Raw genomic sequence first — 15,755 nt, 5'->3', positions numbered from 1 at the left:
ATGTTTAATTTATTAGTTAAATGCTTCCTTACGACCTTTGTTTTTATATATATATAGAATATCGAAAATTTATATCCGTATTACTCTATCAAAATAATTTATATAATGTCGTCTATTTTTAAGGAGTATTTTAATAAATTACACTTTTTTACTGTGCTTTAAGAAAATTAAAATGATAACATCAATATTATTTTTTCAAAAAATCCGGTGTTTGCTACATCTTTTGGTATATTTTAAAAAAATTCTCCAATTTAGGAAACCTAATAACATAAGTTTAATAGGGTTTATGAAACTTTCCATCTCATTTAAATTTTTTTAAACAAGATTTATTACTAAACAAATTTTTTCCTCCCTTCTTTCCCAAAAATAAACTCTCAATTAAATAAATCTTAAAATATAAAAAATATGTGAGCACGAATATGTATATATACAAGAGTTGTATTTAATAAAAAAGATTTTTATATGAGAATTAAAACATAAATTTAGTTAGAGCTAGATAGAATCAAAATTATAATTTTATCAAAAACAAAGTTTAGAAATCAAGTAATATTTTATAAATTTTATTTAACTTTTATATTTTTAGTGTTACATTTATAAAAGTTATTTCGCTATATATATATATATAAATTTTTTTACATTAGTGTAAGTTTAAAATTTATTATACTTGATATAAATTATTTGTTTAACAGTAAATAATAAATTATAATTCGTTATTTTTTTTTTCTTTATCAAGAACACAGTGGACTATTTTAGCCACCTTCTTGCGTGCCTAATTTGCCATGAAAAGTCAAGCACACCATCAACGCCAATAAGTTTTTTAAAAATTTAAATTATTAAATAATCTTTTAATACTTAAATGTTATTATACTACTTTATAAAGATTTTTGTTATTAAATAAAGTTTTTAACACCACTTTAATATTTATAAAAATGATTTTAAAATTCTTGACTATTTTTAAGGAAAATAATTTATCACTAAATTAAACTTTTTATACCGCTTTAATCTTTTTTATAAACTAATATGATGGCATTATATATAAATTTTTGAGAAAAAGTTAATTTGAAGATAAATTATATTTTTAAAACAATAATTTATGAAATCGTTATTCTATAGTTTGAAGATAAATTATATTTTTAGTTTTAGAAAATTAATTTAATTTTTTTATAATAATAATAATCATAATAATAATAAGAAGGAAGAGAATAGTATCAGTATCAAGTCTTTATATATCAGCATTAATTATTTTACCGTAACATGCCGGGTAAGAACTGGCCGAACCTAATGATAATTTGGCTCTACCTGGGAAGAGTTTTAATTCTGTTCTTCCATCATAGACAAGAGAGGAAATGATTGATTCCGCATTGTGAACACCCTTATCCAACTGTTGGGACAAACCTTAATTTCATAAAAGGGCCTCAACACTTTAGAGAGGGGGGTTGGCCACTTTACCTCTTTTTCCTTCACAAGGATAATGGTGTGAGATTGATGATCCAATGGTTGGGACAAACCTTGATTTCATTCAAATCCTTTTATAGCATGATTTAATGCATTTGTACACTTTACAATGGTTTATTCTTTATTTAACTTGCTTATTAGCATTCCTTGGCATCTCTCCTCTAAGGATTTAGTCATATAAATTTTGAGGCACGCACTTTTAAAATAAATAGTTTAATTAATATTTATATAAGAAGTTGTCATCATATAATGATTGCAACATAAGTCTGAACATAAAATAAAGGTGTGTGTTGTGGTACCTAAAATATTTTTATGGGTACGTACTTAAAAAAATTATAACAATAAAAAAAATGACAAGTTAAAAAAAAATATTATTAAATATAACAAATATAATAATTTTGTTTTAAATAAAATATAATTTTTATGTATTATAAATAAAAAAAATTATAACATAATATATTCATATAATAATTAAATATTATTAATAATAGAATTAAGAATATGAAAATATATTAATATAATATTATTATTTTATTTTTAAATTTTAATTTTTTTAGTTTTGATTGCGTTTTGATCCTGTTTGAATATTTAACCGCTCTTCAGCTTATTCAAATATAGCAAATATAATAATTTATTATTAAATAAATTTATTATTTAAGCATGTGTCTAAATATTATTGGTTAAATTTTTTTTATGTACAATGTCTTAAAAATATTTAAGAAACCACAAAATTTACCTAAACTTAATTAGTAATAAGTTTAAAAAAGTTTATTTTAATAAATCATATTAAAAGGTTATATTAAAATATACCAATATAACTTATTAGAATTTTAAGTTATTTTCACAAGCTCTTCATAAGTTTTATACAATTCTTTCTTGGCTCTGTTTGAGAGTTTAGAAGGAGAGGGAAGGGAAGAGTTTGGAGGAAGGAGAAGAGAAGGGAGCCTCCCTCCCTTGTTTGAATGTTTAATATTGAAAGGGGAGAGTGATAGATAGTTTAAATATATAAATGATATTATTATATTTTACATTTTTTATTTTAAAAAAATAAATATTTTTCTTTCTCAAATAATTAATAAATTAAAAATTAATATTTTTAAATTAATGTTTTTATTTGTTTAATTTTTTTAAAAAAATATCATCACTTGGAAAACTAACATTTTTTTTAAAAAAAGTTAGAATTCTATTCGTGAAAAAGTATGAGAGGATGAGTGGGAGAACTTAAAAAATCAGTGTTCTTAGGGTTGTGGAGTGTTTAGAAAAATTTTCAAAACATTCTCCTCTTAATTAAACAACTTCCAAATAAGGGTTAACCCCTTCTAACTTCTTCCTTCTCCTTCTCTTCCCTCTTAAACACAACTCCAAAATATAGCTTTACCTAAAAAATTGCTAGAGCAAGATGATGCTTGTCAATTTTAATAGGGTGTAACTTGAATAATATTACCAAAGAATATTAACATAAAATTGATTTTACGTAACTATAAGTGATAATTTTATATGAAAATTTATATTATATTAATAATATCACACTTCTCTCCCATCCTTTTTTCTTAATGAAAATATTATAAGAAACATAGTTAGAAATAGTATTACTCTTCTAAATTTCTTGTATCTCTTTTATTTTTAATTTTTTTTATTATATTACATATCATATTTTTATTTATCTTTATGTTTTTATTTCTCCCTCCATTTATGTTTTACATTAATTTTCTAATTTTTGACAACACCAATACAACTATAAAACAACAGTAAAATATGAACTACTAAGAGTAAAATTCGGGAAAAAGAACCGATTGTATGGGAAATACTTTAAGAAGTTATGCGGGAGCATCCCGTATTGCTGAATAGAGCCCTTAATCTGCATAGATTAGGTATATAGTCATTCCAACCCATTTTAGTAAAAGGGCATACTATTTGTTTACATCCATTAGTTTGTAAGGAATTCAATGCACACTTTGATGGGGTAGCTAAATAGCCTAACACTTTTTTTTTTTGGGCTATTAAAGGGGGTTAAAAGCCCAACAACCAAAACTACACAAACAGTTTAGGAAATATTATACTACAAGAATCTAAACTCAAGAAAGGGAGAAGAGAAGGAAGAAGATCATAGAAATGGGAGATGGAGACAAGCAAATCTAAGCCTAATTTGGCAAAGAAGTCAGCACACATATTGGCCTCCCTACAAATATGTAAAAGCCTAACAAATTTAATGACTTTCAAAACTCCTCTAATCTTACAAATTAAAGGATATAAAAGATTATTAGTAGGTTGAATCTTCAAGATGAGAGCAACTGCCTCCTTAGAATCAGATTCAATCCAGATAATTGGTATATTAAGTTAGGTTACTAACTGAATGTCAAAGAAAATACTCTAGAGCTTAGCGGCTATGGGGGAACAAAACTCAATTTTGCCATAAAATCCAACAATGTAATTTCCTTTAGCATCCCTAATGAGACCTCCATTGGCTGCAACACCTATAGCTTTAGACACAGCCCTATCAATGTTGAGTTTCAGGTGATCAGAAGGGGGAGGTAGCCATCTAATCTCACCATGATTTGAAGCTCTGGAAGATGAAACATTCTTGCAATACAAAGAAAATGAGTCAGCATCAAACATTGCTTTAAGAGCTAGTTGATTAGGCTTGGCTATTTGATTTTGAAAGATGAAATTATTCTTGTCCTTCCATAAATGTCAAATAACAAACCCAAAAATCATACTCTAATTCTTGAACCTGTTAGGAACAGCAAAGAAAATGTTATTTAATAGTCATGATGACAGTCCCAAGCTAAAAATGTTTACCCATTTATCAGGGAAAATAAAATGGTTCCAAACAGTTTTAGCATTGAAGCAGTCCTAACAACATGGATTACAGATTCTAGAAATTCTCCACATCTAGGACAAATAGGAGAATCTGTCATTCTCTTCTTGACTCTTTCCTCATTTGTGAGTAATTTTTCATGGACTACTTTCCATAGAAATAAAGAAATTTTTGGAGGGCCTTCCCATCTCCAAACAGCTTTGAATAGGGCCTAGTCCACCTGTTAAGTTGTGTATCCTAACTTAAAATTTGGTAAGCAGATCTAATGGGGAAAATTTCATTGTTGGTCAAGGACTAGAACACAGAATCATGGCAATTAATAATGGAGGGAGGTCGAATTAAGCTAATAACTTGGCAAGTTTGAACAAGGACTGTAGAGCCAATTTTACACCAATCCCAATCACCATTTTTAGTGAACATGGCAACAAGTAAGTCCAACTCAAAAGTAGGAACTTGGAAAGTAGCAAAATCAGAGAGATTATTGAAATTTTTGACCCAGTTATTAGACCAGAATTTGATGGATAGCTTATCTCTTATAGTTCATTAGCCTTTATAAAAATACAGTGATATTGACAACAGGCCCTTCCATAGTTGAGATGTCTTATTATTATTCTTAAGATAGTTTTTGCTACCCATTTTAAAATTATATTTCTGGATGAGAACTTGGACTCATAGGTCCTCAAAGGAGGAATTAACCAACCTCCACCACAGCTTCATCATGTAAGATTTTTTCAGAGTAATTAGGCCTTTGAAACTCATCCCTTTTTATTTTCAGGAGCACAAATTGTATCCCACCTAATGAGGTGACATTTCTTACCACTCAAGGATCCTCATATAAACTTTTTACAGATGCTAGTAATTTCACTACACACAAATGTTGGGATTGTGAGAGATTGCAATGACATAGGTTAGGATACTCATAAGACAAGATTAGGCCAATGTTACTCTACTAGCTAAGGACAAAGAATTCATTTTCCATAGAGACAATTTTTTCTAATCTTGTCAATAAGAAAGGAAAACTGGTTCATAGTGGGTTTTCTAGAAACAATAGGGACCCCTAGGTACCTACCAAGTTGCTTACAGGGGTTAATTCCTAAACATTTAGAAATGGAAGTACTATTGGCTAGATCAATAATCTTGGAGAAGATAGAGGATTTGTTTTTGTTAACAGCCAGACCAGAGGCAGCACAGAAGCTATGTAGGATTTCCTGAATAATTTTAGCTTGGTTAATATCAGCTTTAGATATAAGAATGATATCATTTGCAAAGAAGAATTGGGATACTTTAGGACCTTGACTACTAAAGGGGAAAGGGTTCCATTCATTGCTATTAATTTTATCATAATTAAATGGGCAAGTTTCTTCATATATAGAACAAAAATGTAAAGGGAAATTGGATCCTCTTGGCAAATTCCTCTAGCTAAAAGACTCAGTTAGCTCATCATTCTAATTAATAAACATGGAGGAAGAAGAAATACAGTATTTGATTAGATCGAGAAGATTGGTTAGAAGGTCTATTTCTTGAACAGTTTGGAGGATAAAGTTCCACCTAAGTTTATCATAAGCTTTCTCAAGATCCAGTTTCATAATCATGTAGTTGTTTCTATTTTTCAGGAAGGAGAAGGACTGAGCAAGTTCTTGTAAAATGTGGGCATTATCAATGTCTTGCCTACCAGGCATGAAGCTAGTTTGGTTGGTTGACACTATGTGGACAGAGTTGCTCTTAATCTATTAGCTAATTTTAGTTATAATTTTGTAACTATTACATAAGGAATTCGGTCTAAAGTTACTAATATATTATGTACTGTCCATTTTGGGAATAAGGGAATAGTTGTATCATTTACTTGAGTAATTTTAGTAGGGTTATGAAATATGTCCAAAACAAAATTTAAGATAAAGGGAGCCAAAAAATTCCATTGGTGTTTATAAAAGATAGCATGAATTTCATTAGGTCCAGGGAAGTTATAATTACCAATGGTAAATAAAGAGGCTTTAACCTTTTCCAGAGAAATGGGAAAGGATAAGCTTAGGATATCATAATCCCTAAGGGTGGGGAAGGAGTTAATAGTAGAGCGGGCAGAAAGGATGAGTGGTTGATTAGAAAACATATTCTTAAATTAATAAAGAGCCAGAGCTTTTAATTTCAAGGGATTATGCTCCCAAATATCATTCCTATCTTTTAAAGCTTCTATAAATTCTCATTTCTTTTAAAAAGACCAACTTTGTGGAAAAATTTGGTGTTTCTATTGCCTAAACTAAGCCATTTAGATCTGTAATGGTGAAACTAATAAGTTTCTTCAAGATTCAAAATATGTTGATATTCTGTCCAGAGAGTTGTCATGAGTTTAAATAAAAAGGGATTATGCTTTTTGCCTAGCTTATGGGAGATGCCACTCATTTTGCTTATTAACAGTTTCTTGTTAAAAATATTACCAAAAGTTGACTTATTCCACTCAGCAATGTTGGATGTGAATCTCTGGACATTATCTACCCAAGAGCAAGTAAATAGCCAAGAGCTTTGAACCTGATTTGGGAAATCAAGATGGGACAACCACGGAGCAAGAAATTTAAAGGGTTTCTTATAGGAAGTCTTTCTATGGTTAGTTCTAATTTTGAGCCAAAGCCCAACATGATTAGATTTAAGGATAAGTATGAGGGTTACTGAACTATTAGAGAAGGACATTCTCCACTTGTCATTTGTAACAACTTTATCAATTCTCTCTTTTAGCTTCCCTCTTTGCCAAGTGAAAGGGTTATCCTTATAACCCAGATTAGAAAAATCACAAATATTAAGACACTTAGCAAATTTCTTACTTTGATAAATACTAACTGAACTACCTTTAGATTTTTTTTTTCTAGTCATATAGAACAAAGTTAAAGTCCCTATCCAAGCACCAGGGGCTTTGAACAGTTTTACTTAATCCCATTAATTCTTTCCAGACTCATTCCTAGCCTTATCTTAAGGGCTAGCGTATAAGGAAGATAAAATCCAATCAGGTTGATCCAGGTTACTGATTTTAAGGTGAATTACAAATTTGGACTTAGATATAATAGATGCCCTAACCTTTAGTTTGTTTCAACAACACCAAATTCCCCCTGAGAAACCTACAACATCTACTTTGACTGGCCTTCTCACTAAGGTCCTTTTGCATGATTCTCATTAGGTGAAGGATCTCATCTTATCTACCCTTAATAGGTGATTTGGGAGTAAGAATAATAGGGGACTGGAGTCTATTCAAAGGGTCATTATTAGTCTCATGCTCACTATTCTCATTTTTACTTTTATATTTAACTTTAGAAGATTTTCTAGAATTATGATGAGAGTTATGGTTAAGGAAACCTTGGCTATTATTTTTTGATTTAGGGAGAATAGGTTCAGAGTGACCTTCGACATAGGGGCTAGTTTGAGAGTTTTTCAACTCTTGATTGTCATAAATGTCTTTCTTATATAGGAAATTAAAAGTGTTATTCAATACATCAAACTTAGATCCTGTAGAAAACTCCTTACCTCTCTCATGGAGGTTGGAGTTGTTAGTGTTTCTAAACTGCTAGTTTTTTTCCTAATAGGATTTTTAGTTAACATCCATGGGTCAAATCTGCTATGATCCTTCATTTGACTATACTCCTGTTTTGTCTAATCAGTAACCCTAGTTTGGCTTACCTATTCATTAGGTTTAGTCTCGTCCCTTATCCTAGAATTGCTAGCTAACTGATCTGGGTCTATATTATGTTGACCTAGCTTAGTGTTCTCACTACAAGTTTCAACCCTGTGCCCATATTTTCCACAGTGAAAGCATATCAAGTGAAGACCCTCATACTCAACTTTAAATTCTTGGCCAAAGGCTTTAAAAGATGACATTAATTTCCTATTTAGGTCTAATTCCATGTAGAACCTAGCAAACTTACCTCTAGATATTAGCGAAGTGTGGGAATTTATCTTTAACATAGAACCTAAGCAAGACCCAACCTGCTAGAGGAATTTCTCATTATAGAGTTCTAGGGGAAGATTAGGGACATGCACCCAAACTATTATATTCTTGAGGCTATAATCTTGGGGCCTAAATAAAGACCTCCATCTCTGAACTAGGATATAGTGGTCTAGAATTAGCCAGAGGCCCTCAAAAAGGACAAATTCATAATCTTCAAGATTTTCAAATTTTACTAGAAAGTCATTGTTCAGATCTAAGATTTTTAGGTTACCATTCCTACCTCAAATATTATTCATCTTTTGATTAAGGAAATTAAAACTAATATTTTTTCCTAAAAGTTTCACAATTAGAGTAAATTTTCATGGATTGCACCAAAGTTCATAATCTTCTATATGTATTTTAATTTCTGGGCAGAGGTTCTAGGCCTTATATGCCCCTATTTCCTGATTATCTAAATCTTGGGGAATATTTAGGTCTTCTAAAATCGATTTCACAATCCCAGCGTCATTGAAACCTAGATCTAGATCATAACAAGTCATAACATTTTCTTTGTAAGACATGCAAGATGGAGATTTAGGGAAAGAAGACATCTAGTTTCTAAGCTCTTGGTCGTGGGTCTTTCCTTGGCAAAGTGGATCAACCACATTCATAATATTTTCTGCATTCATTTTAACCTTCTTCGTGCTCCTTGCCATCAAGTCTACTTCTTCCTTGAATTGCATCTCTTCTTCAAGTAGATCCATCTTCCTTCCCTACCCTCAGTCTAAAGGGATTTTTTGTTGACAAGCTCCTTCTTGTCGCTTCTCTATCTTCTCACATAGTCCTCCAAAGAAAAAGTGGCACAATGCACTAAGGGGGAAAAGGTCAGGATTGAGAAGCCTTAGCAGGAACGCACTAAGTCACAATCTATTTTTTCTTTTATAGTTGACCGATTTTTCTAACACATTAAGTTTTTTAGACATTAATTTTATAGTATTTGATTTATTGGTATTTAATTATAATTATTAATATCATAAAAATAATATATGTATTTTGTAAATACTCAATTTTGTCTGACTATATTTTTATTTAATTAAAATTAAATTTAATATAATTAATATAGTTAATTTAAACATAAGCAAATATTTAATACCTATGTTCGTTATTCACATGGATACCTATGTACATTTAGTGTGTGAAAATTGAATCATGTAAATAAAATTGATTAAATAAAATAATCTAAAATAAAAAGTAATATTTTTAAATAAAATCTATATAATTATACCAAATATTTTAAAATAATAATAAATGAATTTTAAATAGAAACCAAAAATAGAGTTAAAGACTAAAACAAAGTACACCAAGATAATAAAAATATAATTTTTTTTTCTAAACTAAGAGATTAAAATAATTTAATAATAAATTATTTAAGTTTTCTTTTAACAAAAATATAAAATTTCAAAAGACAAAACTAAATATTCAAAAATAATAAAATTTATAAACAAAATTTTCATTTTTTTTAACCATTTTTCTTAACAAACTGATAGAGGATTTTTTCACCCTCTTTTACATTTATGAAATGAAATGAAGTTTCTATGCTGAAAATCTCTTAAATATCACTTAGTCTCGTGCACTCTTTCTTGAGCGAGAAACAACTCGCTTGAGTGACAGACATCTCGTTTAAGCGATATATGTAGACATTGATCTCGTCCACTATTTTCTGATATGCTCACTTGGGCGAGCTCTATCTCGCTTGAGCGAGATGGCATCCAGAGAGCAGGACGTTTTTCCTATGGGTCCTTGGTTGAGCGACTTATCTCCCATGTGTAAGATTTCATCTCGCTTGAGCGAGATCACTCTCACCTAGGCGAGGTGACAGTTGGGCTGAATTCATCCTATCTCGCTAGAGCGAGAAGTATCTTGCTTGAGTGAGATAGCCCTGCAACGTTATATTCTTGCACGTTCAGTCTCGCTTAGGCGAGATTTACCTCGCCTGAGCAAGGTTTCTCTTACCAAAATTCTTCTAAAAATCCTCTATACTCTCTTCTAAATGTATTCTAATACTACTTAACATTAAACGAAACATAAATTACTAGTTAATGAAAAGAGAGTGTTACACTCTTTCAACGTGAATAATAATTCAAATATAAATCTAAATATTTCATTTATAAATAAAATAATTTTTTAACAATTTGTAATATTGTTGTGTGATCTCTCTTTACTTTCTATATTTTTTATTGTAAGATGCATGCATAACTCATTATCTTGTATCATAAACGTTATAATCTTATTAAAATAATTTTAACCTCAAAACAAACTTTCTTTTACTAAATTTAATTTTAATCCACCTAAATTTTTAAGATAGAACTAAGTGACTTTGAGTTCTCTATTATACCTGAAAATATATAGGAGCAGGAACTGAACTCATCGTGTCAAAACTATTTTCAAAACAAAATTCAAAATAATTTTTCTTTTTTAAAGATATCAATTAACATTTCAATAAATAATTTGTCTTCTTTTAAAATAAAAATAACAATAATTATTATTTAGGGGTTAAATAAATATTTTTAAAAATTATAATAAATTTGCTTGATTAATTGAAAGTGCCCATTATTTAAACGGATTTTGTAGAGTGCTAATACCTTCCCTACATTTAAACGACTCCTGAACTCATTTTTTATTTCTAATATTATTTTTAATGTTTTTTCAAGGTTTTCTTTAATAAACTTTGGTAGTGACTTCTTTGATTTTTCAGAAAACGTTATTTATTTCTAAAAGATATTTTTCTTAAATACATTTTTGCCGTTATAACCTCCGGTTGCAACACTATGGTTGCAATGATGGATTGACAAAGAGAAACATTCATGGTTAAAGGTAATGGGTTGAGAGAGAAAAGTTTTCATGGTTGAGGATGTGGGTTGAGGAAAGGGAAGAAGAAATATGGAGAGGAAAGTTGTTCTTAGTTGGAGAATGAACTTCCATGCATTAGAATAGTGGGTTGAGAGAGAGGAAAAGAAGTAGTGGAGAAAAAAAAACTTTAACAGTGGATTTAAAAGGTTAAAGATGATTAAAATAGTGCTTTTAAGATCTTTATTGAATGAAACTTACATTCATGGTGTGAATATGCTTGAATATATATATGAAAAATTCATAGAATCTATGCTTACTTCCTCTGTCTCTACCTCTTGCTTTTTTTCTCTATCTCAAAGTCCCCCTCAAAAAATTTTAGCCTCTCTTTAATGTCTCCCCCTCTATGGTTCTCTCCCCCTCTTTTTGTTTGTATGGTTTTTGCTTGTAGGATTTTTACATAAAACAAAAATGCTTTATAAGTTTAATTATTTGCAAATTTTAATTTCAATTTTGTAGTCAAATATAAATTTTTTTATTTTGTTAAAGCAAACTTTAATTTTCTTAAAATATTTTGTTCTTATTTTCTTTTTATAAAAATATTCATAATTTTAAAAAATAAACATAAAAAATTTTAAACAAAATTTGGGTATTCACAAAATATATATATATATATATATATATATATATATAATAACAAAAAAATTTGATTAGTATAAATATTAAGTATGTACATTATCAATAAATACATATTAGCGCAATTCATTATTTGTAATCATAGACTGTTAAAGTCTTATTAATTAATAAATAATAACTATTTTTTGTAATGTAGTGTTACGTTCAAATTCATACAATACGATGCCTATTTACAGTATTTTAAAACAAGTAATCATAAATAAGCTTGGAATGCCAACTACATCGTACATATAGATATTACATTAAATTTAATTTAATACTCAGTAATAGTAATATAATAGTAACTGTATTTCCATCATATTCAATAAATGTGGTAAGCCTTTAGTTAAAATATCCTAAAGTTTAATTCTGGGAATATGTATTGTTGACAATTTTCCTCAAAATTATTCCTCAATGACATATACTTATAGTGTCCATTGACCAAAGAATCCTCACATAGGCAAAATAAAAGAATATATAAAACATGAGCCATTGTTCGACCCGACCCGAAAGAGAAGAAAGGTTCCTTTTATTGAAACCAATGCAGCAATGCTACAATTTCATGCTCTATCTACATACAATTACCAAAAACTTAATTTTCTTCTATTGGAGCAGTGGGTGGTCACAAATACGAAAGTAAATAAAAAACATCAAAGTTTGATTTGTAACAAGGTGCTTCAAAATATTGATTTTGCTCACAAAGCTATGCACAAGGGACTTTGATCACCTTAGCGAGACAGTTGTCCTTGGGCTTGGTGTTTGGCAAGTTAGTAATAGGACATTTTGAATTTATTTGCTCCAACCTATAAAATAATTAAATTAGTAAATTTCAAACTCTTCCTTCAGTGTTCCTTGGGAATGAAAAAGAAATTAGATCCAATGCTTACTTATAATTCAGAAGAAAGTGATGCAAAAGAATGGACATTTCAAGTTTGGCTAGATCACTTCCAGGACAAAGTCTAGATCCTGTTCCGAAAGGAAGGAAGGCTCCTACTTTAGCATTGTAACCCTGCACACATAACGATAAGAAAAAAAGATCACTTATAACTTGTCCATTATGCTCCAGACATAGGGTTACATATTAATATTGCAACTTACATCCCATCTTGATGGATTAAACTCTTCTGGATTTGAATGATATTCAGGATCCATATGAATAGCTCTTAGCCAAACCAACACTTTCCATCCTTTCGGTATGATATAACCTACAAGTATTTAGAATATGAGATGTAAGTGCTTTTACTCCCATTTACTAACAGAAGATAGTGTGAAGTAAAGATTTTATATATTGGCAATGAATATAAACAACCGTTTATGTTCACGTCAGCAGTTGCCACTCGAAAAGCTGAAAAGAGAATATTGGCCAGACGCAATGTTTCATTAATAACCTGCAAAACATATCAAGATCAAATGTCTACAACTTCGTAATATAATACACACGAATTATATGTGTTATTTCCTAATATACTTACCTTTGAAAGATAAACCATTTGTTTAATTTCTTGAAGACTTAGATATTTTTGTGAGGACGGTCTCATCTTCATAATTTCTTCTTGCTCTTCCTGCAAGATACAAATAAAGATATATTATTACATTCTTTAATGGCTGTCAGTAAATAAATTTTTGTCATGTAACGTATAGTAGAAGACGGATTAATACAGGAGTTGCACTCACCTTTTATATTGTTTATGATTTTTAAAATAAAAATCATAAATTTTGTCAATCTAACAGCTGAATTAAATGTTTTTTTAATATATTAAGTCTACAAAATATCATATAAATAAAAAATTAATCAACAGTTTATCAAACAACTTTATTTTAATGACTAATACATATTTTTAAAACTTAATATGTATAATCAGTAAATATATAACCTTATTCAACAGTGAGATTGACAGTATTTAATTTGTATAATTAGTTATTAAGTTAAGTAATTTCAACAAGAGTTTAAAAATCAACTCCCTCCCCTCCCCCCCCCCCCCCCTCTTTTTATTGCATGATATGATATTTTATTAACATTACAAAGGAGTATAAAGAAAAAAAAATCCAATGATTTTCATAAAGAATAACGATAATTATTTTACAATAAGTGTTTTACACTACACTTGCACTCTCATCTATCGTGCTCAAAAAATGGAAGAGAAAAACTCAAATTAACGGGAAAAGCCGAAAAGGTGAGTCCGGTAGGGGCAGCATAAAATAAAATAAAAAAAAAACCATTTTTATTTAGAAAAATTAAAAGTATTTGAATTCATTTGTACTTTATATTAGCTTTATTTACCTTGGCTTTTTTCATGATATCTGGATGCTGCGTAAGATGTATGAGTGACCACATCATACCAGTTGCTGTGGTTTCATGACCAGCAAATACAAGTGCTAATAACAAGTCAATAATATCCTCATCCTCCAATTTTTTACCATTCTCTCCATCGACATCCAAAAGAATATCCACAAGATCTCTCTTATCTACAATTTCACCTTTTTTCATCATCAACTTCCTTTCGTCCAGGACAGATTGAATGATTTTGACCAGCTTCTTACGTGCCTAATAATATACCATGCACAAAATCATACAAACGTGAACTCAGCATCCAGAACATACTATTTAAAATATTGATAGGTTGTTTAAAATTTATAGAAATATAAACTATATTTTTATGTTATATAATATTGTAATTATAATAAATTAATATATAATAAAATACTATTTTGATTATTGATTCAATTAAATATTTTTGTATTATCGTAAAAACTATTTATTATATCATAAATAAATGTTTTTTATTTTATTTTTGATATTATAATTAGTGTAATATTATAGTAGTAGTTATATTTATATGTATGATAAATGAATAATATATATTATAACTAAAGAAAATAATTGAAAAAAAAACAGATAAAATAGTTATCAAAATTCAAATGGAAATCAAATTCATTTTACTTTTATAAAATGAGACAGAACCTTCATTTAATATATACCCATAATATAGAAGATAAGGGACAGAAAAGAACCTTGAGTGCTTTGTTGAATGTGAAACCGGGTGCGTTTATGGGCACAGAGAATAGGCCATCGAACAAAACAGTGAACAAATCTCCTACTTTTGTGACGATGCCCTCATTGTAAGAGCCCAAGAAAATGTGAATGATGACTTTAAAGGAAATCTTTTTGGTCTCTGTTAGAAGCTCAACTGGGTGCTTAATGGTAGATAATTCTTCTAACGAATTAATGACAATGTTCTCGATGCGTTCTAGGTACTTCACTAACATGTGTTGTCCCACAATGGGAGCAGTGACTAGGCGTCTTATACGCTTGTGTTCTGCACCAGCCACACCTTCGAAGGGTCTACTTCGTGTTAGTTCTTGGGTGGACGTTGGATAACCATGCTTATAGTTTTCTTCGTCTTGCAACACTCGCTTGCACGTCTCAGGAGCACACACAATGATGCTTGGATTCAGAAACAAGTGAGTCTTGTAGATCCCAGTGCGTCCGTATCTGAAACATAAACAAGGGTGAGTGAGACTAAATTCTATACATACATCCACATTAATAATGAGAATATATGATAAATATGAACCATATAATAACCTGGAAACAAGGTTGTTGATGAATGAATCTGCATGACCAGATGAGAAGTCCTTGAGGAATGTCAACATATTGCCAAAAAGAGGCCATCCCATATCACCAGGAGGAAGTGGGTACTGTTTGTTTCTTAATTTTAGATCATAATACCACCCATTCAACCCCCTCAAAAATTTACATACAAAAAAGTAGCATGCAAACAAAGTGGCAGCACTCGTCCAAACCCAATTCAATTCCATCTTCGAATCTGTCTCATCCTTCAATTGATCTCAATTTATAAGTTGATTGCCCTCCATATGAAGCCTCCAATAATTGATCTAGTTAATCATGATTTGGCAATATGGCAAGACATGCTCATCGCGTTTTTCAATTGTTTAAGTGCCGTACGAAATAAGATCACCAATTAATAAGGGTCAAAATCCTTAGCATGATCAACTAATCTAAGTCCCTCTTTTACTCCTTATTAGTTAACT

General features: G+C 29.8%; 1 protein-coding gene across 1 annotated transcript; it reads right to left on the bottom strand.

The window, feature by feature from the left end:
- Window positions 1–12,405: 12,405 nt before the first annotated feature.
- On the bottom strand, window positions 12,406–15,521 carry LOC113850522 (beta-amyrin 11-oxidase-like). Its single transcript, XM_027481085.1, has 8 exons — window positions 15,289–15,521; window positions 14,715–15,195; window positions 13,984–14,247; window positions 13,175–13,264; window positions 13,012–13,090; window positions 12,801–12,907; window positions 12,590–12,711; window positions 12,406–12,505 (listed from the first exon to the last, which is right to left on the bottom strand). Exons 1-8 carry the CDS (start codon window positions 15,519–15,521, stop codon window positions 12,406–12,408), a joined length of 1,476 nt encoding a protein of 491 aa, XP_027336886.1.
- Window positions 15,522–15,755: the final 234 nt, after the last annotated feature.

Source organism: Abrus precatorius, unplaced genomic scaffold (genome assembly GCF_003935025.1).
Source record: "Abrus precatorius isolate BTA unplaced genomic scaffold, Abrus_2018 Scaffold9, whole genome shotgun sequence".
In the NCBI taxonomy this organism is placed as follows: Eukaryota; Viridiplantae; Streptophyta; class Magnoliopsida; order Fabales; family Fabaceae; genus Abrus; species Abrus precatorius.
This window is presented reverse-complemented; position numbering and strand designations above follow the sequence as displayed.